The 27,500-nt window shown below is 40.2% G+C and overlaps 1 protein-coding gene across 3 annotated transcripts in view; it reads right to left on the bottom strand.

The window, feature by feature from the left end:
* Positions 1-27,500, bottom strand: part of LOC121840823 (zinc finger matrin-type protein 4-like) — a gene marked incomplete in the record, with an annotated part of 187,409 nt that overhangs the window by 7,556 nt on the left and 152,353 nt on the right. For 2 of the 3 annotated variants that reach the window (XM_042306247.1, XM_042306246.1), the window contains 1 exon segment: positions 22,538-22,634. In XM_042306247.1, the coding sequence (XP_042162181.1) occupies positions 22,538-22,634 (97 nt within the window). 3 annotated transcript variants of the gene reach the window in all.

The raw sequence follows: 27,500 nt of genomic DNA, 5'->3' as shown, positions 1-27,500 counted from the left end.
ACACACACAAACATTCACACACACAAACACACACTCACACACATTCACACACACACTCTCTCTATCAGTAGCCAAACATTCTTTAAGGCTGTTTCTACGGTTACAGATAATCCACTGTCAGATTAACTCTCATCTCCTCCACAAAGCTCCTTACAAGAGTCGAAGCTTGTCACACCCACACACACACACACACACACACACACACACAGACAGACAGACAGACAGACACACACATAAACACACAGACACCAACAAACAAACACACACGCACATGCACACGCAGGGCAGAGGGTCTAGCGTAAAATCTTGACAAACCTCTGATTACCCCCAAGACACAGACGAGTAAGCCTCTCTCTCAGCACACACACACACACACACACACACACACACACACACACACACCACACACACACACCACGCACACACACACACACACACACATTCACATTCTCTCTGTCTCTCAGTAGCCAAACACTGTGCATTAGACTGATTGCTCCTGAGGGAGAGGAACACTAACTTAAAATGTCGTGCCTAAACCTCTGGAAACACAACAATCTGACACACTCACAGAAACACACGTCCACATGCACAAACCCACATTCTAACACACACACACACACACAAGCAAGTACTCTGAGACAAAATAGAAAGCCTTCCCCATGGAACAAAGTTGTGCTTCAAGGATAACTCTCTGCTTTTGTGTGTGTGTGTGTGTGTGTGTGTGTGTGTGTGTGTGTGTGTGTGTAATGTGACAGCTCACACACTGAGCAGCACAACAGGCTGTGACAGGTGCATTATTTGCTATCACACAGTTCTCTGCCCCCTGACTATAATATGCTAGAAGAGATGCACGCTGATGTGCTATGATGCAGGAAGACACACACACACACACACACACACACACACACACACACACACACACACACACACACACACACACACACACACACACACACACACACACACACACACACACACACACACACACACACACACACACACACACACACACACACACACACACACACAGCCTCAGTGGTTACTCAGTTGTTAGGGCACAGAAAGGCCAATGTGTGGCTAGTGAGGTGGAACCTCCTGTCTTGTTCCAGGTTTCCCTGGGGATCGATACAGGAGCACACACAGCTAAACACATTTACAGTGACTGGTGATTACTCTTCATCAATACACACACCCTTAACACACAGCCTGCTTCATACAACTCCCTCCCTCGTCTCCATAACTCTACCCCTCTCATTCTATTGGTCTCACACCCACACCCCTCTCTCCCTTTCCCTCAATCTCTCTGTCCTTCTCCTTCAATATTTTACCACCTTTCTCTCTTCCGCTCCATCTGTATTTTTCCACCTCTCTCCTTAGCCCTCCATTTCTCTCTCTCTCTCTCGCTCTCTCTCCTTAGCCTCTCTCTCTCTCTCTCTCTCTCTCTCTCTCTCTCTCTCTCTCTCTCCTTAGCCCTTCATTTCTCTCTCTCTCTCCTTAGCCCTCCATTTCTCTCTCTCCTTAGCCCTTAATTTCTCTCTCTCTATCTCTCTCTCTCTCTCTGTCTCTCTATCTCTCCTTAGCCCTTCATTTCTCTCTCTCTCTCTTAGCCCTCCATTTCTCTCTCTCCTTAGCCCTTCATTTCTCTCTCTCTTGGCCCTCCATTCTCTCTATCTCTCCTTAGCCCTTCATTTCTCTCTCTCTCTCTCTCTGTCTCTATCTCTCTGTCTAACTCTCTCCTTAGCCCTTCATTTCTCTCTCTCTCTCTCTCTCTCTCTCCCTCTCTCTCCTTAGCCCTTCATTTCTCTCTCTCTCTCTCTCTCTCTCTCTCTCTCCACTCTCTGTCTCTCTCTCTCGCCACTCTCTGTCTCTCTCTCTCTCTCTCTCTCTCTCTCTCTCTCTCTCTCAATTAAATAAAGGGGCTTTAAGAATAAAGACATTTCAAATGTCATATTACGTACAGTATATATACAGTGTTGTAACGATGTGCAAATTATTAAAGTACAAAAGGGAAAATAAATAAACATAAATATGGGTTGTATTTACAATGGTGTTTCTTGTGGCAACAGGTCACAAATCTTGCTGCTGTGACGGCACACTGTGGTATTTCACCCAGTAGATATGGGAGTTTATCAAAATTGAGTTTCTTTTGTGGATTTGTGTAATCTGAGGGAAATATGTGTCTCTAATATGGTCATCATACATTTGGCAGGAGGTTAGGAAGTGCAGCTCAGTTTCCACCTCATTTTGTGGGTAGTGTGCACATTGCCTGTCTTCTCTTGAGAGCCAGGTCTGCCTACGACGGCCTTTCTCAATAGCAAGGCTATGCTCACTGAGTCCGTACATAGTCAAAGCTTTCCTTAAGTTTGGGTCAGTCACAGTGGTCAAATATTCTGCCACTGTGTACACTCTTTTTAGGCCCAAACATCATTCTAGTTTGCTCAGTTTTTGTGAATTCTTTCTCTGTCTCTCTTTCTCTCTCTATTTCTGGACAGTGTAAATCTGCTGTACTGAGGGCTAACTAGCAGATTGACAGAGTAAAGTTGAAAGTGGTGTCATCATCTTTCACTTTGATCTATAGACCTCAATTACAGATAGTGTCTGGGGTGTGTGTGTGTACAGAAGTCCTGTCCTCTCCTCTCTCAGTGATCGACAGACCTCCGTTGCTAATGACATCGGGCTAATCTCATAGGTCCATCTCCCCTCACAGCCCCTTCTTCTACTCCTCTTCTTTCTACCCCCCATTCCCTTTTCCTCTCTCTCTCTTCTCTCTCTCTCTCTACTCTCTCTTCTCTCTCTCTCTCTCTCTCTCTTCTCTCTGTCTTCTCTCTCAATTCAATTCAATTCAATTCAAGGGCTTTATTGGCATGGGAAACATGTGTTAACATTGCCAAAGCAAGTGAGGTAGACAACATACAAAGTGAATATATAAAGTGAAAAACAACAAATATTAACAGTAAACATTACACATACAGAGGTTTCAAAACAGTAAAGACATTACAAATGTCATATTATATATATATACAGTGTTTTAGCAATGTACAAATGGTTAAAGGACACAAGATAAAATAAATAAGCATAAATATGGGTTGTATTTACAATGGTGTTTGTTCTTCACTGGTTGCCCTTTTCTCGTGGCAACAGGTCACAAATCTTGCTGATGTGATGGCACACTGTGGAATTTCACCCAGTAGATATGGGAGTTTTTCAAATTTGGATTTGTTTTCGAATTCTTTGTGGATCTGTGTAATCTGAGGGAAATATGTCTCTCTAATATGGTCATACATTGGGCAGGAGTTTAGGAAGTGCAGCTCAGTTTCCACCTCATTTTGTGGGCAGTGAGCACATAGCCTGTCTTCTCTTGAGAGCCATGTCTGCCTACGGCGGCCTTTCTCAATAGCAAGGCTATGCTCACTGAGTCTGTACATAGTCAAAGCTTTCCTTAATTTTGGGTCAGTCACAGTGGTCAGGTATTCTGCCGCTGTGTACTCTCTGTGTAGGGCCAAATAGCATTCTAGTTTGCTCTGTTTTTTTGTTAATTCTTTCCAATGTGTTAAGTAATTATCTTTTTGTTTTCTCATGATTTGGTTGGGTCTAATTGTGCTGTTGTCCTGGGGCTCTGTAGGGTGTGTTTGTGTTTGTGAACAGAACCCCAGGACCAGCTTGCTTAGGGGACTCTTCTCCAGGTTCATCTCTCTGTAGGTGATGGCTTTGTTATGGAAGGTTTGTGAATCGCTTCCTTTTAGGTGGCTGTAGAATTTAACGGCTCTTTTCTGGATTTTGATCATTAGTGGGTATCGGCCTAATTCTGCTCTGCATGCATTATTTGGTGTTCTACGTTGTACACGGAGGATATTTTTGCAGAATTCTGCGTGCAGAGTCTCAATTTGGTGTTTGTCCCATTTTGTGAAGTCTTGGTTGGTGAGCGGACCCCAGACCTCACAACCATAAAGGGCAATGGGCTCTATGACTGATTCAAGTATTTTTAGCCAAATCCTAATTGGTATGTTGAAATGTATGTTTCTTTTGATGGCATAGAATGCCCTTCTTGCCTTGTCTCTCAGATCGTTCACATCTTTGTGGAAGTTACCTGTGGCGCTGATGTTTAGGCCAAGGTATGTATAGTTTTTTGTGTGCTCTAGGGCAACAGTGTCTAGATGGAATTTGTATTTGTGGTCCTGGTGACTGGACCTTTTTTGGAACACCATTATTTTGGTCTTACTGAGGTTTACTCTCTCTCTCTCTTCTCTCTGTCTCTCTCTCTTCTCTCTCTCTTCTCTCTGTCTCTCTCTCTCTTCTCTCTGTCTCTCTCTCTCTCTACTCTCTCTTCTCTCTGTCTTCCACTCTCTGTCTTCCTCTTTCCTCCCCTCTCTGTCTTCCTCTTTCCTCCCCTCTCTGTCTTCCTCTTTCCTCCCCTCTCTGTCTTCCGCTTTCTTCCACTCTCTGTCTTCCTCTTTCTTACTCTCTGTCTTCCTCTTTCCTCCCCTCTCTGTCTTCCTCTTTCTTACTCTCTGTCTTCCTCTTTCCTCCCCTCTCTTTCTTCCCCTCTCTGTCTTCCTCTTTCCTCCCCTCTCTGTCTTCCTCTTTCCTCTCCTCTCTGTCTTCCTCTTTCCTCCCCTCTCTGCCTTCCTCTTTCCTCCCCTCTCTTTCTTCCCCTCTCTGTCTTCCTCTTTCCTCCCTCTCTGTCTTCCTCTTTCTTCCCCTCTCTGTCTTCCTCTTTCCTCCCCTCTCTGTCTTCCTCTTTCTTCCCCTTCTGTCTTCCTCTTTCCTCCCCTCTCTGTCTTCCTCTTTCTTTCTTCCCTCTCTGTCTTCCTCTTTCCTCCCCTCTCTGCCTTCCTCTTTCCTCCCTCTCTGTCTTCCTCTTTCTTCCCCTCTCTGTCTTCCTCTTTCTTCCCTTCTCTGTCTTCCTCTTTCCTCCCTCTCTGTCTTCCTCTTTCTTCCCTCTCTGTCTTCCTCTTTCCTCCCCTCTCTGTCTTCCTCTTTCTTCCCCTCTCTGTCTTCCTCTTTCCTCCCCACTCTGTCTTCCTCTTTCTTCCCCTCTCTGTCTTCCTCTTTCCTCTCCTCTCTTCCTCTTTCCTCCCCTCTCTGTCTTCCTCTTTCTTCCCTCTCTGTCTTCCTCTTTCCTCCCCTCTCTGTCTTCCTCTTTCCTCCCCTCTCTGCCTTCCTCTTTCCTCCCCTCTCTTTCTTCCCCTCTCTGTCTTCCTCTTTCCTCCCCTCTCTGTCTTCCTCTTTCTTCCCTCTCTGTCTTCCTCTTTCCTCCCCTCTCTGTCTTCCTCTTTCTTCCCCTTCTGTCTTCCTCTTTCCTCCCCTCTCTGTCTTCCTCTTTCTTCCCCTCTCTGTCTTCCTCTTTCCTCCCCTCTCTGCCTTCCTCTTTCCTCCCCTCTCTGTCTTCCTCTTTCTTCCCCTCTCTGTCTTCCTCTTTCTTCCCTTCTCTGTCTTCCTCTTTCCTCCCCTCTCTGTCTTCCTCTTTCTTCCCCTCTCTGTCTTCCTCTTTCTTCCCTTCTCTGTCTTCCTCTTTCCTCCCCTCTCTGTCTTCCTCTTTCTTCCCTCTCTGTCTTCCTCTTTCCTCCCCTCTCTGTCTTCCTCTTTCTTCCCTCTCTGTCTTCCTCTTTCCTCCCCTCTCTGTCTTCCTCTTTCTTACTCTCTGTCTTCCTCTTTCCTCCCCTCTCTTTCTTCCCCTCTCTGTCTTCCTCTTTCCTCCCCTCTCTGTCTTCCTCTTTCCTCTCCTCTCTGTCTTCCTCTTTCCTCCCCTCTCTGCCTTCCTCTTTCCTCCCCTCTCTTTCTTCCCCTCTCTGTCTTCCTCTTTCCTCCCTCTCTGTCTTCCTCTTTCTTCCCCTCTCTGTCTTCCTCTTTCCTCCCCTCTCTGTCTTCCTCTTTCTTCCCCTTCTGTCTTCCTCTTTCCTCCCCTCTCTGTCTTCCTCTTTCTTCCCCTCTCTGTCTTCCTCTTTCCTCCCCTCTCTGCCTTCCTCTTTCCTCCCCTCTCTGTCTTCCTCTTTCTTCCCCTCTCTGTCTTCCTCTTTCTTCCCTTCTCTGTCTTCCTCTTTCCTCCCCTCTCTGTCTTCCTCTTTCTTCCCCTCTCTGTCTTCCTCTTTCCTCCCCTCTCTGTCTTCCTCTTTCTTCCCCTCTCTGTCTTCCTCTTTCCTCCCCACTCTGTCTTCCTCTTTCTTCCCCTCTCTGTCTTCCTCTTTCCTCTCCTCTCTTCCTCTTTCCTCCCCTCTCTGTCTTCCTCTTTCTTCCCCTCTCTGTCTTCCTCTTTCCTCCCCTCTCTGTCTTCCTCTTTCCTCCCCTCTCTGCCTTCCTCTTTCCTCCCTCTCTTTCTTCCCCTCTCTGTCTTCCTCTTTCCTCCCCTCTCTGTCTTCCTCTTTCTTCCCCTCTCTGTCTTCCTCTTTCCTCCCCTCTCTGTCTTCCTCTTTCTTCCCCTTCTGTCTTCCTCTTTCCTCCCTCTCTGTCTTCCTCTTTCTTCCCCTCTCTGTCTTCCTCTTTCCTCCCCTCTCTGCCTTCCTCTTTCCTCCCCTCTCTGTCTTCCTCTTTCTTCCCCTCTCTGTCTTCCTCTTTCTTCCCTTCTCTGTCTTCCTCTTTCCTCCCCTCTCTGTCTTCCTCTTTCTTCCCCTCTCTGTCTTCCTCTTTCTTCCCTTCTCTGTCTTCCTCTTTCCTCCCCTCTCTGTCTTCCTCTTTCTTCCCCTCTCTGTCTTCCTCTTTCCTCCCCTCTCTGTCTTCCTCTTTCTTCCCCTCTCTGTCTTCCTCTTTCTTCCCCTCTCTGTCTTCCTCTTTCCTCCCCTCTCTGTCTTCCTCTTTCTTCCCCTCTCTGCCTTCCTCTTTCCTCCCCTCTCTGTCTTCCTCTTTCTTCCCCTCTCTGTCTTCCTCTTTCTTCCCCTCTCTGTCTGCGAGAGGTAGTTAAACTGTCACAGTGAGTTTGGCTGGCACCACCAATTCCATAATTCATCATGACAGCGACGTGAGCTGGAGAATCTACTCAGACATTTAAGACAAAGTCGATCCAACTCTCCCCAAAAGCCACCATGAAAGAGCTGTTGTCTCATACACTTGGTTTCAGACGGATCTGTCTTTAAAAGGCCTTTCATTCCCATCACTTTATACATCATTAGGGATACTACCTCAAACTACAAACACGCACGCATGCACACACAGACATGTGTAACTAATTCAGTCCCATTCAAAATCCTAATGAAAATCTAATGTTAACCCTAACCCCAAATCTAACCCTAGCTCCTAACCCTAACCCTAAAACAAACCCTAGCTCCTAACCCTAACTCCTAACTCCTAACCCTAACCCTAAATCTAACCCTAACTCCTAACCCTAACCCTAGCTCCTAACCCTAACCCTAAAACAAACCCTGGCTCCTGGCCTGGCCTAAATCTAACCCTAGCTCCTAACCCTAACCCTAAATCTAACCCTAGCTCCTAACCCTAACCCTAAAACAAACCCTAGCTCCTAACCCTAACTCCTAACTCCTAACCCTAACCCTAAATCTAACCTTAGCTCCTAACCCTAAACCTAATTCTAACCCTAGCTCCTATTCTAACCCTAACAGTAATTCTAAACTTAAGCCTAAACCCCTTGGAACTAGAATTTTACCTTGTGGGGACTAACAAAATGTCCCCAGTTAGTCAAATGTTGTATAATTAAGTATAGTTAAACACACACACACACACACACACACACACACACACACACACACACACACACACTGCCTCCAACCACAGTCACAGCTGAGTTCATAATGAATTCATGTCTTATATTAGACTACTATCATTATCTTTTCCGGCCTCCAGAAATCAATTTCTCTCACATTAGTGCTTGTTTGTCTCTGCAGATAAATCCCCTCTTACTTCATTTACCAGCTATGGAACGATTTTATAGTCTGCTGTATGGAATTGGTCTGTTCAAGACAGTATCATTATACACACACAAATGTAAAGCATTTGCACACACACACACACACACACACACACACACACACACACACACACACACACACACACACACACACACACACACACACACACACACACACACACACACACACACACACACACACACACACACACACACACACACAGATCAATTCTTCCTTGACAGGCAACATGTTGCTGAGCAACTCTCAGTGGGAGGATGCAGAGAGCAGAACCGCGTGAGTGTTTTTTTTCTCATGATTTGGTTGGGTCTAATTGTGTTGCTGTCCTGGGGCTCTGTGGGGTCTGTTTGAGTTTGTGAACAGAGCCCCAGGATCAGCTTGCTTAAGGGACTCTTCTCCAGGTTCATCTCTCTGTCGGTGACGGCATTGTTATGGAAGGTTTTGGAATCGCTTCCTTTTCAGGGGTTGTAGAATTTAACAGCTCTTTTCTGGACTTTGATAATTAGTGGGTATCGGCCTAATTCTGCTCTGCAGACCTCACAACCATAAAGGACAATGGGTTCTATAACTGATTCAAGTATTTTTAGCCAGATCCTAATTGATATGATGAATTTTATGTTCCTTTTGATGGCATAGATGGCCCTTCTTGCCTTGTCTCTCAGACCGTTCACAGCTTTGGTGGCGCTGATGTTTAGGGCGAGGTATGTACAGTTTTTTTGTGAGCTCTAGGGCAACAGTGTCTAGATGGAAGTTGTACTTGCGGTCCTGCAAATAGAGCTTTTTTGGAACACCATTACTTTGGTCTTACTGAGATGTACTGACAGGGCCCAGGTCTGGCAGAATCTGTGTAAAAAATGTGGGTGCTGCTGTAGGCCCTCCTTGGTTCAGGACAGAAGCAGTGTTGTCAACTTCTCTCTATAGTGTTATCAACTTTTCTCCATAGTGTTATCAACTTTTCTCCATAGTGTTATCAACTTCTCTCCATAGTTAGTGTTATCAACTTCTCTCCATTGTGTTATCAACTTCTCTCCATAGATAGTGTTATCAACTTCTCTCCATAGATAGTGTTATCATTTCCCCCCATAGTTAGTGGTATCAACTTCTCTCCATAGTGTTATCAACTTCTCTCCATAGTGTTATCAACTTCCCTCCCTAGTGTTATCAACTTCTCTCCATAGTTAGTGTTATCAACTTCTCTCCAGTGTTATCAACTTCTCTCCAAAGATAGTGTTATCATTTTCCCCCATAATTAGTGTTATCAACTTCTCTCCACAGTTCGTGGTATCAACTTCTCTCCATAGTGTTTTCAACTTCTCTCCATAGATAGTGTTATCATTTCCCCCCATAATTAGTGTTATCAACTTCTCTTCATAGTGTTATCAACTTCTCTCCACAGTTCGTGGTATCAACTTCTCTCCATAGTGTTATCAACTTCTCTCCATAGTGTTATCAACTTCTCTCCATAGTTATTGTTATCAACTTCTCTCCATAGTTATTGTTATCAACTTCTCTCCATAGTTAGTGTTATCAACTTCTCTCCATAGATAGTGTTATCATTTTCCCCCATAGTTAGTGTTATCAACTTCTCTCCATAGTTAGTGTTATCAACTTCTCTCTATAGTGTTATCAACTTCTCTCCATATTCTTATCAACTTCTCTCCATAGTGTAATCAACTTCTCTCCATAGTTAGTGTTATCAACTTCTCTCCATGGTGTTATCAACTTCTCTCCATAGATAGTGTTATCATTTCCCCCCATAGTTAGTGTTATCAACTTCTCTTCATAGTGTTATCAACTTCTCTCCATAGTTATTGTTATCAACTTCTCTCCATAGTGTTATCAACTTCTCTCCATAGTTAGTGTTATCATTTCTCCCATAGTTAGTGTAATCAACTTCTCTCCATAGTGTTATCAACTTCTCTCCATAGTTATCAACTTCTCTCCATAGTGTTATCAACTTCTCTCCATAGTTAGTGTTATCAACTTCTCTCCATAGTTAGTGTTATCAATCAACTTCTCTCCATAGTGTTATCAACTTCTCTCCATAGTTAGTGTTATCAACTTCTCTCCATAGTTAGTGTTATCAACTTCTCTCCAGTTAGTGTTATCAACTTCTCTCCTTCTCTCCATAGTTAGTGTTATCAACTTCTCTCCATAGTGTTATCAACTTCTCTCCATAGTTATTGTGTTCCATAGTTAGTGTTATCATTTCTCCCATAGTTAGTGTAATCAACTTCTCTCCATAGTGTTATCAACTTCTCTCCATAGTTAGTGTTATCAACTTCTCTCCATAGTTAGTGTTATCATTTCTCCCATAGTTAGTGTAATCAACTTCTCTCCATAGTTAGTGTTATCAACTTCTCTCCATAGTTAGTGTTATCAACTTCTCTCCATAGTTAGTGTTATCAACTTCTCTCCATAGTTAGTGTTATCAACTTCTCTCCATAGATAGTGTTATCATTTCCCCCCATAGTTAGTGTTATCAACTTCTCTCCATAGTTAGTGTTATCAACTTCTCTCCATAGTTAGTGTTATCAACTTCTCTCCATAGTGTTATCAACTTCTCTCCATAGTGTTATCAACTTCTCTCCATATTTAGTGTTATCAACTTCTCTCCATAGTTAGTGTTATCAACTTCTCTCCATAGTTAGTGTTATCAACTTCTCTCCATAGTGTTATCAACTTCTCTCCATAGTGTTATCAACTTCTCTCCATATTCTTATCAACTTCTCTCCATAGTTAGTGTTATCAACTTCTCTCCATAGTGTAATCAACTTCTCTCCATAGTTAGTGTTATCAACTTCTATCCATAGATAGTGTTATCAACTTCTATCCATAGATAGTGTTATCATTTTCCCCCATAGTTAGTGTTATCAACTTCTCTCCATAGTTAGTGTTATCAACTTCTCTCCATAGTTAGTGTTATCAACTTCTCTCCATAGTGTTATCAACTTCTCTCCGTAGTGTAATCAACTTCTCTCCATAGTGTTATCAACTTCTCTCCATAGTTAGTGTTATCAACTTCTCTCCATAGTGTAATCAACTTCTCTCCATAGTGTAATCAACTTCTCTCCATAGTTAGTGTTATCAACTTCTCTCAATAGTTATTGTTATCAACTTCTCTCCATAGTTATTGTTATCAACTTCTCTCCATAGTTAGTGTTATCATTTCTCCCATAGTTAGTGTAATCAACTTCTCTCCATAGTGTTATCAACTTCTCTCCATAGTTAGTGTTATCAACTTCTCTCCATAGTTAGTGTTATCAACTTCTCTCCATAGTTAGTGTTATCAACTTCATAGTTAGTGTTATCAACTTCTCTCCATAGTTAGTGTTATCAACTTCTCTCCATAGTTAGTGTTATCAACTTCTCTCCATAGTTAGTGTTATCAACTTCTCTCCATAGTTAGTGTTATCAACTTCTCTCCATAGATAGTGTTATCATTTTCCCCCATAGTTAGTGTAATCATCTTCTCTCCATAGTTAGTGTTATCAACTTCTCTCCATAGTGTTATCAACTTCTCTCCATAGTGTTATCAACTTCTCTCCATAGTTAGTGTTATCAACTTCTCTCCATAGTGTTATCAACTTCTCTCCATAGTGTTATCAACTTCTCTCCATAGTTAGTGTTATCAACTTCTCTCCATAGTGTAATCAACTTCTCTCCATAGTGTAATCAACTTCTCTCCATAGTTAGTGTTATCAACTTCTCTCCATAGTTATTGTTATCAACTTCTCTCCATAGTTATTGTTATCAACTTCTCTCCATAGTTAGTGTTATCATTTCTCCCATAGTTAGTGTAATCAACTTCTCTCCATAGTGTTATCAACTTCTCTCCATAGTTAGTGTTATCAACTTCTCTCCATAGTTAGTGTTATCAACTTCTCTCCATAGATAGTGTTATCATTTCCCCCCATAGTTAGTGTTATCAACTTCTCTCCATAGTTAGTGTTATCAACTTCTCTCCATAGATAGTGTTATCATTTTCCCCCATAGTTAGTGTTATCAACTTCTCTCCATAGTGTTATCAACTTCTCTCCATAGTGTTATCAACTTCTCTCCATATTGTTATCAACTTCTCTCCATAGTTAGTGTTATCAACTTCTCTCCATAGTTAGTGTTATCAACTTCTCTCCATAGTGTTATCAACTTCTCTCCATAGTGTTATCAACTTCTCTCCATATTTAGTGTTATCAACTTCTCTCCATAGTTAGTGTTATCAACTTCTCCCCATAGTTAGTGTTATCAACTTCTCTCCATAGTTAGTGTTATCAACTTCTCTCCATAGATAGTGTTATCATTTTCCCCCATAGTTAGTGTTATCAACTTCTCTCCATAGTTAGTGTTATCAACTTCTCTCCATAGTGTTATCAACTTCTCTCCATATTCTTATCAACTTATCTCCATAGTTAGTGTTATCAACTTCTCTCCATAGTGTAATCAACTTCTCTCCATAGTTAGTGTTATCAACTTCTCTCCCTAGTGTTATCAACTTCTCTATATAGTGTTATCAACTTCTCTCCATAGTGTTATCAACTTCTCTCCATAGTGTTATCAACTTCTCTCCATATTTAGTGTTATCAACTTCTCTCCATAGTTAGTGTTATCAACTTCTCTCCATAGTTAGTGTTATCAACTTCTCTCCATAGTTAGTGTTATCAACTTCTCTCCATAGTTAGTGTTATCAACTTCTCTCCATAGATAGTGTTATCATTTTCCCCCATAGTTAGTGTAATCATCTTCTCTCCATAGTTAGTGTTATCAACTTCTCTCCATAGTGTTATACACTTCTCTCCATATTCTTATCAACTTCTCTCCATAGTTAGTGTTATCAACTTCTCTCCATAGTGTAATCAACTTCTCTCCATAGTGTAATCAACTTCTCTCCATAGTTAGTGTTATCAACTTCTCTCCATAGTTATTGTTATCAACTTCTCTCCATAGTTATTGTTATCAACTTCTCTCCATAGTTAGTGTTATCATTTCTCCCATAGTTAGTGTAATCAACTTCTCTCCATAGTGTTATCAACTTCTCTCCATAGTTAGTGTTATCAACTTATCTCCATAGTTAGTGTTATCAACTTCTCTCCATAGTTAGTGTTATCAAGTTCCATAGTTAGTGTTATCAACTTCTCTCCATAGTTAGTGTTATCAACTTCTCTCCATAGTTAGTGTTATCAACTTCTCTCCATAGTTAGTGTTATCAACTTCTCTCCATAGTTAGTGTTCTCTCCATAGTTAGTGTTATCAACTTCTCTCCATAGTGTTATCAACTTCTCTCCATAGTGTTATCAACTTCTCTCCATATTTAGTGTTATCAACTTCTCTCCATAGTTAGTGTTATCAACTTCTCTCCATATTTAGTGTTATCAACTTCTCTCCATAGTTAGTGTTATCAACTTCTCTCCATAGTTAGTGTTATCAACTTCTCTCCATAGATAGTGTTATCATTTTCCCCCATAGTTAGTGTAATCATCTTCTCTCCATAGTTAGTGTTATCAACTTCTCTCCATAGTGTTATCAACTTCTCTCCATATTCTTATCAACTTCTCTCCATAGTTAGTGTTATCAACTTCTCTCCATAGTGTAATCAACTTCTCTCCATAGTTAGTGTTATCAACTTCTATCCATAAATAGTGTTATCAACTTCTATCCATAGATAGTGTTATCATTTTCCCCCATAGTTAGTGTTATCAACTTCTCTCCATAGTTAGTGTTATCAACTTCTCTCCATAGTTAGTGTTATCAACTTCTCTCCATAGTGTTATCAACTTCTCTCCGTAGTGTAATCAACTTCTCTCCATAGTGTTATCAACTTCTCTCCATAGTTAGTGTTATCAACTTCTCTCCATAGTGTAATCAACTTCTCTCCATAGTGTAATCAACTTCTCTCCATAGTTAGTGTTATCAACTTCTCTCCATAGTTAGTGTTATCAACTTCTCTCCATAGTTAGTGTTATCAACTTCTCTCCATAGTTAGTGTTATCAACTTCTCTCCATAGTTAGTGTTATCAACTTCTCTCCATAGTTAGTGTTATCAACTTCTCTCCATAGATAGTGTTATCATTTCCCCCCATAGTTAGTGTTATCAACTTCTCTCCATAGTTAGTGTTATCAACTTCTCTCCATAGTTAGTGTTATCAACTTCTCTCCATAGTGTTTCCAACTTCTCTCCATAGTGTTATCAACTTCTCTCCATATTTAGTGTTATCAACTTCTCTCCATAGTTAGTGTTATCAACTTCTCTCCATAGTTAGTGTTATCAACTTCTCTCCATAGTTAGTGTTATCAACTTCTCTCCATAGTTAGTGTTATCAACTTCTCTCCATAGTTAGTGTTATCAACTTCTCTCCATAGATAGTGTTATCATTTTCCCCCATAGTTAGTGTAATCATCTTCTCTCCATAGTTAGTGTTATCAACTTCTCTCCATAGTGTTATCAACTTCTCTCCATAGTGTTATCAACTTCTCTCCATAGTTAGTGTTATCAACTTCTCTCCATAGTGTTATCAACTTCTCTCCATAGTGTTATCAACTTCTCTCCATAGTTAGTGTTATCAACTTCTCTCCATAGTTAGTGTTATCAACTTCTCTCCATAGTGTTATCAACTTCTCTCCGTAGTGTAATCAACTTCTCTCCATAGTGTTATCAACTTCTCTCCATAGTTAGTGTTATCAACTTCTCTCCATAGTTAGTGTTATCAACTTCTCTCCATAGTTAGTGTTATCAACTTCTCTCCATAGTTAGTGTTATCAACTTCTCTCCATAGATAGTGTTATCATTTTCCCCATAGTTAGTGTAATCATCTTCTCTCCATAGTTAGTGTTATCAACTTCTCTCCATAGTGTTATCAACTTCTCTCCATATTCTTATCAACTTCTCTCCATAGTTAGTGTTATCAACTTCTCTCCATAGTGTAATCAACTTCTCTTAGTGTTATCAACTTCTCTCCATAGTTAGTGTTATCAACTTCTCTCCATAGTTATTGTTATCAACTTCTCTCCATAGTTAGTGTTATCAACTTCTCTCCATAGTTAGTGTTATCAATTTCTCCATAGTTAGTGTTATCAACTTCTCTCCATAGTGTTATCAACTTCTCTCCATATTTAGTGTTATCAACTTCTCTCCATAGTTAGTGTTATCAACTTCTCTCCATAGTTAGTGTTATCAACTTCTCTCCATAGTTAGTGTTATCAACTTCTCTCCATAGTTAGTGTTATCAACTTCTCTCCATAGATAGTGTTATCATTTCCCCCATAGTTAGTGTTATCAACTTCTCTCCATAGTTAGTGTTATCAACTTCTCTCCATAGTTAGTGTTATCAACTTCTCTCCATAGTGTTATCAACTTCTCTCCATAGTGTTATCAACTTCTCTCCATATTTAGTGTTATCAACTTCTCTCCATGGTTAGTGTTATCAACTTCTCTCCATATTTAGTGTTATCAACTTCTCTCCATAGTTAGTGTTATCAACTTCTCTCCATAGTTAGTGTTATCAACTTCTCTCCATAGATAGTGTTATCATTTTCCCCCATAGTTAGTGTAATCATCTTCTCTCCATAGTTAGTGTTATCAACTTCTCTCCATAGTGTTATCAACTTCTCTCCATATTCTTATCAACTTCTCTCCATAGTTAGTGTTATCAACTTCTCTCCATAGTGTAATCAACTTCTCTCCATAGTTAGTGTTATCAACTTCTCTCCATAGTTGGTGTTATCAACTTCTCTCCATAGATAGTGTTATCATTTTCCCCATAGTTAGTGTTATCAACTTCTCTCCATAGTTAGTGTTATCAACTTCTCTCCATAGTTAGTGTTATCAACTTCTCTCCATAGTGTTATCAACTTCTCTCCATAGTGTAATCAACTTCTCTCCATAGTGTTAGTGTTATCAACTTCTCTCCATAGTTAGTGTTATCAACTTCTCTCCAGTTAGTGTAATCAACTTCTCTCCATAGTGTAATCAACTTCTCTCCATAGTTAGTGTTATCAACTTCTCTCCATAGTTAGTGTTATCAACTTCTCTCCATAGTTAGTGTTATCAACTTCTCTCCATAGTTAGTGTTATCAACTTCTCTCCATAGTTAGTGTTATCAACTTCTCTCCATAGTTAGTGTTATCAACTTCTCTCCATAGATAGTGTTATCAACTTTCCCCCATAGTTAGTGTTATCAACTTCTCTCCATAGTTAGTGTTATCAACTTCTCTCCATAGTTAGTGTTATCAACTTCTCTCCATAGTGTTTCCAACTTCTCTCCATAGTGTTATCAACTTCTCTCCATATTTAGTGTTATAACTTCTCTCCATAGTTAGTGTTATCAACTTCTCTCCATAGTTAGTGTTATCAACTTCTCTCCATAGTTAGTGTTATCAACTTCTCTCCATAGTTAGTGTTATCAACTTCTCTCCATAGTTAGTGTTATCAACTTCTCTCCATAGATAGTGTTATCATTTTCCCCATAGTTAGTGTTATCAACTTCTCTCCATAGTTAGTGTTATCAACTTCTCTCCATAGTGTTATCAACTTCTCTCCATATTCTTATCAACTTCTCTCCATAGTTAGTGTTATCAACTTCTCTCCATAGTGTAATCAACTTCTCTCCATAGTTAGTGTTATCAACTTCTCTCCATAGTTAGTGTTATCAACTTCTCTCCATAGTTAGTGTTATCAACTTCTCTCCATAGTGTTTCCAACTTCTCTCCATAGTGTTATCAACTTCTCTCCATAGTTAGTGTTATCAACTTCTCTCCATAGTTAGTGTTATCAACTTCTCTCCATAGTGTTATCAACTTCTCTCCAGTTAGTGTAATCAACTTCTCTCCATAGTGTTATCAACTCTCTAGTGTTATCATTTCCATAGTTAGTGTTATCAACTTCTCTCCATAGTTAGTGTTATCAACTTCTCTCCATAGTTAGTGTTATCAACTTCTCTCCATAGTTAGTGTTATCAACTTCTCTCCATAGTGTTATCAACTTCTCTCCATAGTTAGTGTTATCAACTTCTCTCCATAGTTAGTGTTATCAACTTCTCTCCATAGTTAGTGTTATCAACTTCTCTCCATAGTTAGTGTTATCAACTTCTCTCCATAGTTAGTGTTATCAACTTCTCTCCATAGTTAGTGTTATCCAGTTATTGTTATCAACTTCTCTCCATAGTTAGTGTTATCAACTTCTCTCCATAGTTAGTGTTATCAATTTCTCCCATAGTTAGTGTAATCAACTTCTCTCCATAGTGTTATCAACTTCTCTCCATAGTTAGTGTTATCAACTTCTCTCCATAGTTAGTGTTATCAACTTACAACTTCTCTCCATAGTTAGTGTTATCAACTTCTCTCCATAGTTAGTGTTATCAACTTCTCTCCATAGTTAGTGTTATCAACTTCTCTCCATAGATAGTGTTATCATTTCCCCCCATAGTTAGTGTTATCAACTTCTCTCCATAGTTAGTGTTATCAACTTCTCTCCATAGTTAGTGTTATCAACTTCTCTCCATAGTGTTTCCAACTTCTCTCCATAGTGTTATCAACTTCTCTCCATATTTAGTGTTATCAACTTCTCTCCATAGTTAGTGTTATCAACTTCTCTCCATAGTTAGTGTTATCAACTTCTCTCCATAGTTAGTGTTATCAACTTCTCTCCATAGTTAGTGTTATCAACTTCTCTCCATAGATAGTGTTATCATTTTCCCCCATAGTTAGTGTAATCATCTTCTCTCCATAGTTAGTGTTATCAACTTCTCTCCATAGTGTTATCAACTTCTCTCCATATTCTTATCAACTTCTCTCCATAGTTAGTGTTATCAACTTCTCTCCATAGTTAGTGTTATCAACTTCTCTCCATAGTTAGTGTTATCAACTTCTCTCCATAGTTAGTGTTATCAACTTCTCTCCATAGTGTTTCCAACTTCTCTCCATAGTGTTATCAACTTCTCTCCATAGTTAGTGTTATCAACTTCTCTCCATAGTGTTATCAACTTCTCTCCATAGTGTTATCAACTTCTCTCCATAGTTAGTGTTATCAACTTCTCTCCATAGTTAGTGTTATCAACTTCTCTCCATAGTGTAATCAACTTCTCTCCATAGTTATTGTTATCAACTTCTCTCCATAGTGTTATCAACTTCTCTCCATAGTTAGTGTTATCAACTTCTCTCCAGTTAGTGTAATCAACTTCTCTCATAGTTAGTGTTATCAACTTCTCTCCATAGTTAGTGTTATCAACTTCTCTCCATAGTTAGTGTTATCAACTTCTCTCCATAGTTAGTGTTATCAACTTCTCTCCATAGTTAGTGTTATCAACTTCTCTCCATAGTTAGTGTTATCAACTTCTCTCCATAGTTAGTGTTATCAACTTCTCTCCATAGATAGTGTTATCATTTCCCCCCATAGTTAGTGTTATCAACTTCTCTCCATAGTTAGTGTTATCAACTTCTCTCCATAGTTAGTGTTATCAACTTCTCTCCATAGTGTTTCCAACTTCTCTCCATAGTGTTATCAACTTCTCTCCATATTTAGTGTTATCAACTTCTCTCCATAGTTAGTGTTATCAACTTCTCTCCATAGTTAGTGTTATCAACTTCTCTCCATAGTTAGTGTTATCAACTTCTCTCCATAGTTAGTGTTATCAACGTCTCTCCATAGTTATTGTTATCAACTTCTCTCCATAGTTATTGTTATCAACTTCTCTCCATAGTTAGTGTTATCATTTCTCCCATAGTTAGTGTAATCAACTTCTCTCCATAGTGTTATCAACTTCTCTCCATAGTTAGTGTTATCAACTTCTCTCCATAGTTAGTGTTATCAACTTCTCTCCATAGTTAGTGTTATCAACTTCTCTCCATAGTTAGTGTTATCAACTTCTCTCCATAGTTAGTGTTATCAACTTCTCTCCATAGTTAGTGTTATCAACTTCTCTCCATAGTTAGTGTTATCAACTTCTCTCCATAGTTAGTGTTATCAACTTCTCTCCATAGTTAGTGTTATCAACTTCTCTCCATAGTGTTTCCAACTTCTCTCCATAGTGTTATCAACTTCTCTCCATATTTAGTGTTATCAACTTCTCTCCATAGTTAGTGTTATCAACTTCTCTCCATAGTTAGTGTTATCAACTTCTCTCCATAGTTAGTGTTATCAACTTCTCTCCATAGTTAGTGTTATCAACTTCTCTCCATAGTTAGTGTTATCAACTTCTCTCCATAGTTAGTGTTATCAACTTCTCTCCATAGTTAGTGTTATCAACTTCTCTCCATAGATAGTGTTATCATTTTCCCCATAGTTAGTGTTATCAACTTCTCTCCATAGTTAGTGTTATCAACTTCTCTCCATAGTTAGTGTTATCAACTTCTCTCCATAGTGTTTCAACTTCTCTCCATAGTGTTATCAACTTCTCTCCATATTTAGTGTTATCAACTTCTCTCCATAGTTAGTGTTATCAACTTCTCTCCATAGTTAGTGTTATCAACTTCTCTCCATAGTTAGTGTTATCAACTTCTCTCCATAGTTAGTGTTATCAACGTCTCTCCATAGTTATTGTTATCAACTTCTCTCCATAGTTATTGTTATCAACTTCTCTCCATAGTTAGTGTTATCATTTCTCCCATAGTTAGTGTAATCAACTTCTCTCCATAGTGTTATCAACTTCTCTCCATAGTTAGTGTTATCAACTTCTCTCCATAGTTAGTGTTATCAACTTCTCTCCATAGTTAGTGTTATCAACTTCTCTCCATAGTTAGTGTTATCAACTTCTCTCCATAGTTAGTGTTATCAACTTCTCTCCATAGATAGTGTTATCATTTCCCCCCATAGTTAGTGTTATCAACTTCTCTCCATAGTTAGTGTTATCAACTTCTCTCCATAGATAGTGTTATCATTTTCCCCCATAGTTAGTGTTATCAACTTCTCTCCATAGTTAGTGTTATCAACTTCTCTCCATAGTTAGTGTTATCAACTTCTCTCCATAGTGTTATCAACTTCTCTCCATATTGTTATCAACTTCTCTCCATAGTTAGTGTTATCAACTTCTCTCCATAGTTAGTGTTATCAACTTCTCTCCATAGTGTTATCAACTTCTCTCCATAGTGTTATCAACTTCTCTCCATATTTAGTGTTATCAACTTCTCTCCATAGTGTAATCAACTTCTCTCCATAGTTAGTGTTATCAACTTCTCTCCATAGTTAGTGTTATCAACTTCTCTCCATAGTGTTATCAACTTCTCTCCATAGTGTTATCAACTTCTCTCCATATTTAGTGTTATCAACTTCTCTCCATAGTGTAATCAACTTCTCTCCATAGTTAGTGTTATCAACTTCTCTCCATAGTTAGTGTTATCAACTTCTCTCCATAGATAGTGTTATCAACTTCTCTCCATAGTTAGTGTAATCAACTTCTCTCCATAGTGTTATCAACTTCTCTCCATAGTTAGTGTTATCAACTTCTCTCCATAGTGTTATCATTTCTCCCATAGTTAGTGTAATCAACTTCTCTCCATAGTGTTATCAACTTCTCTCCACAGTTAGTGTTATCAACTTCTCTCCATAGTTAGTGTTATCAACTTCTCTCCATAGTTAGTGTTATCAACTTCTCTCCATAGTTAGTGTTATCAACTTCTCTCCATAGTTAGTGTTATCAACTTCTCTCCATAGATAGTGTTATCATTTTCCCCCATAGTTAGTGTTATCAACTTCTCTCCATAGTTAGTGTTATCAACTTCTCTCCATAGTGTTATCAACTTCTCTCCATATTCTTATCAACTTATCTCCATAGTTAGTGTTATCAACTTCTCTCCATAGTGTAATCAACTTCTCTCCATAGTTAGTGTTATCAACTTCTCTCCCTAGTGTTATCAACTTCTCTATATAGTGTTATCAACTTCTCTCCATAGTGTTATCAACTTCTCTATATAGTGTTATCAACTTCTCTCCATAGTGTTATCAACTTCTCTCCATATTTAGTGTTATCAACTTCTCTCCATAGTTAGTGTTATCAACTTCTCTCCATAGTTAGTGTTATCAACTTCTCTCCATAGTTAGTGTTATCAACTTCTCTCCATAGTTAGTGTTATCAACTTCTCTCCATAGATAGTGTTATCATTTTCCCCCATAGTTAGTGTAATCATCTTCTCTCCATAGTTAGTGTTATCAACTTCTCTCCATAGTGTTATCAACTTCTCTCCATATTCTTATCAACTTCTCTCCATAGTTAGTGTTATCAACTTCTCTCCATAGTGTAATCAACTTCTCTCCATAGTGTAATCAACTTCTCTCCATAGTTAGTGTTATCAACTTCTCTCCATAGTTAGTGTAATCAACTTCTCTCCATAGTTAGTGTTATCAACTTCTCTCCATAGTTAGTGTTATCAACTTCTCTCCATAGTTAGTGTTATCAACTTCTCTCCATAGTTAGTGTTATCAACTTCTCTCCATAGTTAGTGTTATCAACTTCTCTCCATAGATAGTGTTATCATTTCCCCCCATAGTTAGTGTTATCAACTTCTCTCCATAGTTAGTGTTATCAACTTCTCTCCATAGTTAGTGTTATCAACTTCTCTCCATAGTGTTATCAACTTCTCTCCATAGTGTTATCAACTTCTCTCCATATTTAGTGTTATCAACTTCTCTCCATAGTTAGTGTTATCAACTTCTCTCCATAGTTAGTGTTATCAACTTCTCTCCATAGTTAGTGTTATCAACTTCTCTCCATAGTTAGTGTTATCAACTTCTCTCCATAGATAGTGTTATCATTTTCCCCCATAGTTAGTGTTATCAACTTCTCTCCATAGTTAGTGTTATCAACTTCTCTCCATAGTTAGTGTTATCAACTTCTCTCCATAGTTAGTGTTATCAACTTCTCTCCATAGTTAGTGTTATCAACTTCTCTCCATAGTTAGTGTTATCAACTTCTCTCCATAGTTAGTGTTATCAACTTCTCTCCATAGTTAGTGTTATCAACTTCTCTCCATAGATAGTGTTATCATTTCCCCCCATAGTTAGTGTTATCAACTTCTCTCCATAGTTAGTGTTATCAACTTCTCTCCATAGTTAGTGTTATCAACTTCTCTCCATAGTGTTATCAACTTCTCTCCATAGTGTTATCAACTTATCTCCATAGTTAGTGTTATCAACTTCTCTCCATAGTGTAATCAACTTCTCTCCATAGTTAGTGTTATCTCTCCATAGTTAGTGTTATCTCCCTAGTGTTATCAACTTCTCTATATAGTGTTATCAACTTCTCTCCATAGTGTTATCAACTTCTCTATATAGTGTTATCAACTTCTCTCCATAGTGTTATCAACTTCTCTCCATATTTAGTGTTATCAACTTCTCTCCATAGTTAGTGTTATCAACTTCTCTCCATAGTTAGTGTTATCAACTTCTCTCCATAGTGTAATCAACTTCTCTCCATATTTAGTGTTATCAACTTCTCTCCATAGTTAGTGTTATCAACTTCTCTCCATAGTTAGTGTTATCAACTTCTCTCCATAGTGTTATCAACTTCTCTCCATAGTTAGTGTTATCAACTTCTCTCCATAGTGTTATCAACTTCTCTCCATAGTTAGTGTTATCAACTTCTCTCCATAGTGTAATCAACTTCTCTCCATAGTGTTATCAACTTCTCTCCATAGTTAGTATTATCAACTTCTCTCCATAGTTAGTGTTATCAACTTACTTGTTCTGGTGCTTGGAGCCCTGGAGGTGTGCGTGGTACTGTTCAATGGAGTTCAACACAACACTACATACACTGCAGGAGTATCTGCTGCGGAGACCTGATGAGAGACAAACACACAGACGTGATCATCACTGTTGACATAAACATCACTGTTGTCGCCATCATCACATCACCATCATCACCATTCATCTTCATCATCTTCCTCATTGTCGTTGTTGGTGTCGTCGTCATCATCATTGTGAAGCATATCTAATGTATAAAGGAAGAATTGGGGGAGCCAGGCATGTGCAGCGCTTCTGAGATTGGTGTGTGCATGTGTGTGATGAAATGAACAGCGCAGAAACAGATGTGAGCTAATTAGACAGTTTGCAGGTGGTCAAGAATGAAGGGACAAAAATAGACAGAGGAAGAAGAGATGAAGAGAAAAAAAGAGAGAGGGGTAGAGAGAGATAGAGAGAGAGGGGGTAGAGAGAGATAGAGAGAGAGGGGGGGTAGAGAGAGATAGAGAGAGAGAGAGGGGGTAGAGAGAGATAGAGAGAGAGAGGGGGTAGAGAGATAGAGAGAGAGGGGGATAGAGAGAGATAGAGAGAGGGGGTAGAGAGAGATAGAGAGAGAGGGGGTAGAGAGAGATAGAGAGAGAGGGGGTAGAGAGAGAGATAGAGAGAGAGAGGGGGTAGAGAGAGATAGAGAGAGAGCGGGGGGTAGAGAGAGATAGAGAGAGGGGGGTAGAGAGAGATAGAGAGAGAGAGGGGGTAGAGAGAGATAGAGAGAGGGGGTAGAGAGAGATAGAGAGAGAGAGAGGGGGGTAGAGAGAGAGAGAGAGAGAGAGGGGGTAGAGAGAGATAGAGAGAGAGAGGGGTAGAGAGAGAGAGAGAGAGAGAGGGGGTAGAGAGAGAGAGAGAGAGAGGGGGTAGAGAGAGATAGAGAGAGAGAGAGGGGTAGAGAGAGATAGAGAGAGAGAGGGGTAGAGAGAGATAGAGAGAGAGAGAGGGGGGTAGAGAGAGATAGAGAGAGAGGGGGTAGAGAGAGATAGAGAGAGAGAGGGGGGTAGAGAGAGATAGAGAGAGAGAGGGGGTAGAGAGAGATAGAGAGAGAGAGGGGGTAGAGAGAGATAGAGAGAGAGGGGGTAGAGAGAGATAGAGAGAGAGAGGGGGGTAGAGAGAGATAGAGAGAGAGAGGGGTAGATAGAGATAGAGAGAGAGGGGGTAGAGAGAGATAGAGAGGAGAGGGGGTAGAGAGAGATAGAGAGAGAGAGGGGGGGTAGAGAGATAGAGAGAGAGAGGGGGTAGAGAGAGATAGAGAGAGAAGGGGGTAGAGAGAGATAGAGAGAGAGAGAGATAGAGAGAGAGGGGGGCAGAGAGAGATAGAGAGAGAGAGGGGGTAGAGAGAGAGAGAGAGGGGGGGGTAGAGAGAGATAGAGAGAGAGGGGGGTAGAGAGAGATAGAGAGAGAGAGGGGGTAGAGAGATAGAGAGAGAGAGGGGGGCAGAGAGAGATAGAGAGAGAGAGGGGGGGTAGACAACATTGGACACTATATGGAACAAAAAGCCTTCACTATATTATCCTGGAATATCCAAGGCCTGAGGCCATCTGCCTTTGGCCTAAAGAGCAGAAACCCGGACTTCACCAAAGAAATCGGTAATACAGACATTGTCATCCTGCAAGAAACCTGGTATAGAGGAGACGGACCCACTGGTTGCCCTCTAGGTTACAGAGAGCTGGTAGTCCCATCCACCAAACTACCAGGTGTGAAACAGGGAAGGGACTCAGGGGGTATGCTAATTTGGTATAGAGCAGACCTAACTCACTCCATTAAATTAATCAAAACAGGAACATTCTACATTTGGCTAGAAATTCAAAAGGAAATGATCCTAACAGAGAAAAATGTCCTCCTGTGTGCTACCTATATCCCCCCACTAGAATCCCCATATTTTAATGAAGACAGCTTCTCCATCCTGGAGGGGGAAATCAATCATTTCCAGGCCCAGGGACATGTACTGGTCTGTGGCGACCTAAATGCCAGAACCGGACAAGAACCTGACACCCTCAGCACACAGGGGGACAAACACCTGCCTGGAGGTGACAGCATTCCCTCCCTCATATGCCCCCCTAGGCACAACTATGACAACATAACCACCAAAAACGGGTCACAACTCCTGCAGCTCTGTCGCACGCTGGGTATGTACATAGTCAACGGTAGGCTTCGAGGGGACTCCTATGGTAGGTACACCTATAGCTCATCTCTTGGCAGTAGTACTGTAGACTACTTTATCACTGACCTCAACCCAGAGTCTCTCAGAGCGTTCACAGTCAGCCCACTGACACCCCTATCAGACCCCTGCAAAATCACAGTCTACTTAAACAGAGCAATACTCAATCATGAGGCATCAAAGCCAAAGGAACTGAGTAACATTAAGAAATGCTATAGATGGAAGGAATGCAGTTTGGAAACCTACCAAAAAACAATTAGGCAACAACAAATTCAATCCCTTTTAGACAATTTCCTGGGTAAAACGTTCCACTGTAATAGTGAAGGTGTAAACTTGGCAGTAGAAAATCTTAACAGTATATTTGACCTCTCAGCTTCCCTATCAAATCTAAAAATCTCAAATAGAAAACCAAATAAAATTAACAATAATGACAAATGGTTTGATGAAGAATGCAAAAATCTAAGAAAGAAATTGAGAAACTTGTCCAACCAAAAACGTAGAGACCCGGAAAACCTGAGTCTACGCCTTCACTATGGTGAATCACTAAAACAATACAGAAATACACTACGGAAAAAGAAGGAACAGCATGTCAGAAATCAGCTCAATGCAATTGAAGAATCCATAGACTCTAACCACTTCTGGGAAAATTGGAAAACACTAAACAAACAACAACACGAAGAATTATCTATCCAAAATGGAGATGTATGGGTAAACCACTTCTCCAATCTTTTTGGCTCTATAACAAAGAATAAAGAGCAAAAACATATACATGATCAAATACAGATCTTAGAATCAACTATTAAAGACTACCAGAACCACTGGATTCTCCAATTACATTGAATGAGTTACAGGACAAAATAAAAACCCTCCAACCCAAAAAGGCTTGTGGGGTTGATGGTATCCTCAATGAAATGATCAAATATACAGACAACAAATTCCAATTGGCTATACTAAAACTCTTTAACATCATACTTAGCTCTGGCATCTTCCCCAATATTTGGAACCAAGGACTGATCACCCCAATCCACAAAAGTGGAGACAAATTTGACCCCAATAACTACCGTGGAATATGTGTCAACAGTAACCTTGGGAAAATCCTCTGCATTATTATTAACAGCAGACTCGTACATTTCCTCAATGAAAACAATGTACTGAGCAAATGTCAAATTGGCTTTTTACCAAATTACCGTACAACAGACCATGTATTCACCCTGCACACCCTAATTGACAACCAAACAAACCAAAACAAAGGCAAAGTCTTCTCACGCTTTTTTGATTCCAAAAAAGCCTTCGACTCAGTCTGGCATGAGGGTCTGCTATACAAACTGATGGAAAGTGGTGTTGGGGGTAAAACATACGACATTATAAAATCCATGTACACAAACAACAAGTGTGCGGTTAAAATTGGCAAAAAACACACACATTTCTTCACACAGGGTCGTGGGGTTAGACAGGGATGCAGCTTAAGCCCCACCCTCTTCAACATATATATCAACGAATTGGCGCGGGCACTAGAAAAGTCTGCAGCACCCGGCCTCATCCTACTAGAATCCGAAGTCAAATGTCTGCTGTTTGCTGATGATCTGGTGCTTCTGTCACCAACCAAGGAGGGCCTACAGCAGCACCTAGATCTTATGCACAGATTCTGTCAGACCTGGGCCCTGACAGTAAACCTCAGTAAGACCAAAATAATGGTGTTCCAAAAAAGGTCCAGTCACCAGGACCACAAATACAAATTCCATCTAGACACTGTTGCCCTAGAGCACACAAAAAACTATACATACCTTGGCCTAAACATCAGCGCCACAGGTAACTTCCACAAAGCTGTGAACGATCTGAGAGACAAGACAAGAAGGGCATTCTATGCCATCAAAAGAAACATAAATTTCAACATACCAATTAGGATTTGGCTAAAAATACTTGAATCAGTCATTAGAGCCCATTGCCCTTTATGGTTGTGAGGTCTGGGGTCCGCTCACCAACCAAGACTTCACAAAATGGGACAAACACCAAATTGAGACTCTGCACGCAGAATTCTGCAAAAATATCCTCCGTGTACAACGTAGAACACCAAATAATGCATGCAGAGCAGAATTAGGCCGATACCGACTAAGCAAGCTGGTCCTGGGGCTCTGTTCACAAACACAAACACACCCTACAGAGCCCCAGGACAACAGCACAATTAGACCCAACCAAATCATGAGAAAACAAAAAGATAATTACTTAACACATTGGAAAGAATTAACAAAAAAACAGAGCAAACTAGAATGCTATTTGGCCCTACACAGAGAGTACACAGCGGCAGAATACCTGACCACTGTGACTGACCCAAAATTAAGGAAAGCTTTGACTATGTACAGACTCAGTGAGCATAGCCTTGCTATTGAGAAAGGCCGCCGTAGGCAGACATGGCTCTCAAGAGAAGACAGGCTATGTGCTCACTGCCCACAAAATGAGGTGGAAACTGAGCTGCACTTCCTAAACTCCTGCCCAATGTATGACCATATTAGAGAGACATATTTCCCTCAGATTACACAGATCCACAAAGAATTCGAAAACAAATCCAATTTTGAAAAACTCCCATATCTACTGGGTGAAATTCCACAGTGTGCCATCACAGCAGCAAGATTTGTGACCTGTTGCCACGAGAAAAGGGCAACCAGTGAAGAACAAACACCATTGTAAATACAACCCATATTTATGCTTATTTATTTTATCTTGTGTCCTTTAACCATTTGTACATTGCTAAAACACT

The sequence above is a fragment of the Oncorhynchus tshawytscha genome, linkage group LG25 (genome assembly GCF_018296145.1).
Source record: "Oncorhynchus tshawytscha isolate Ot180627B linkage group LG25, Otsh_v2.0, whole genome shotgun sequence".
Classification (NCBI taxonomy): domain Eukaryota; kingdom Metazoa; phylum Chordata; class Actinopteri; order Salmoniformes; family Salmonidae; genus Oncorhynchus; species Oncorhynchus tshawytscha.
This window is presented reverse-complemented; position numbering and strand designations above follow the sequence as displayed.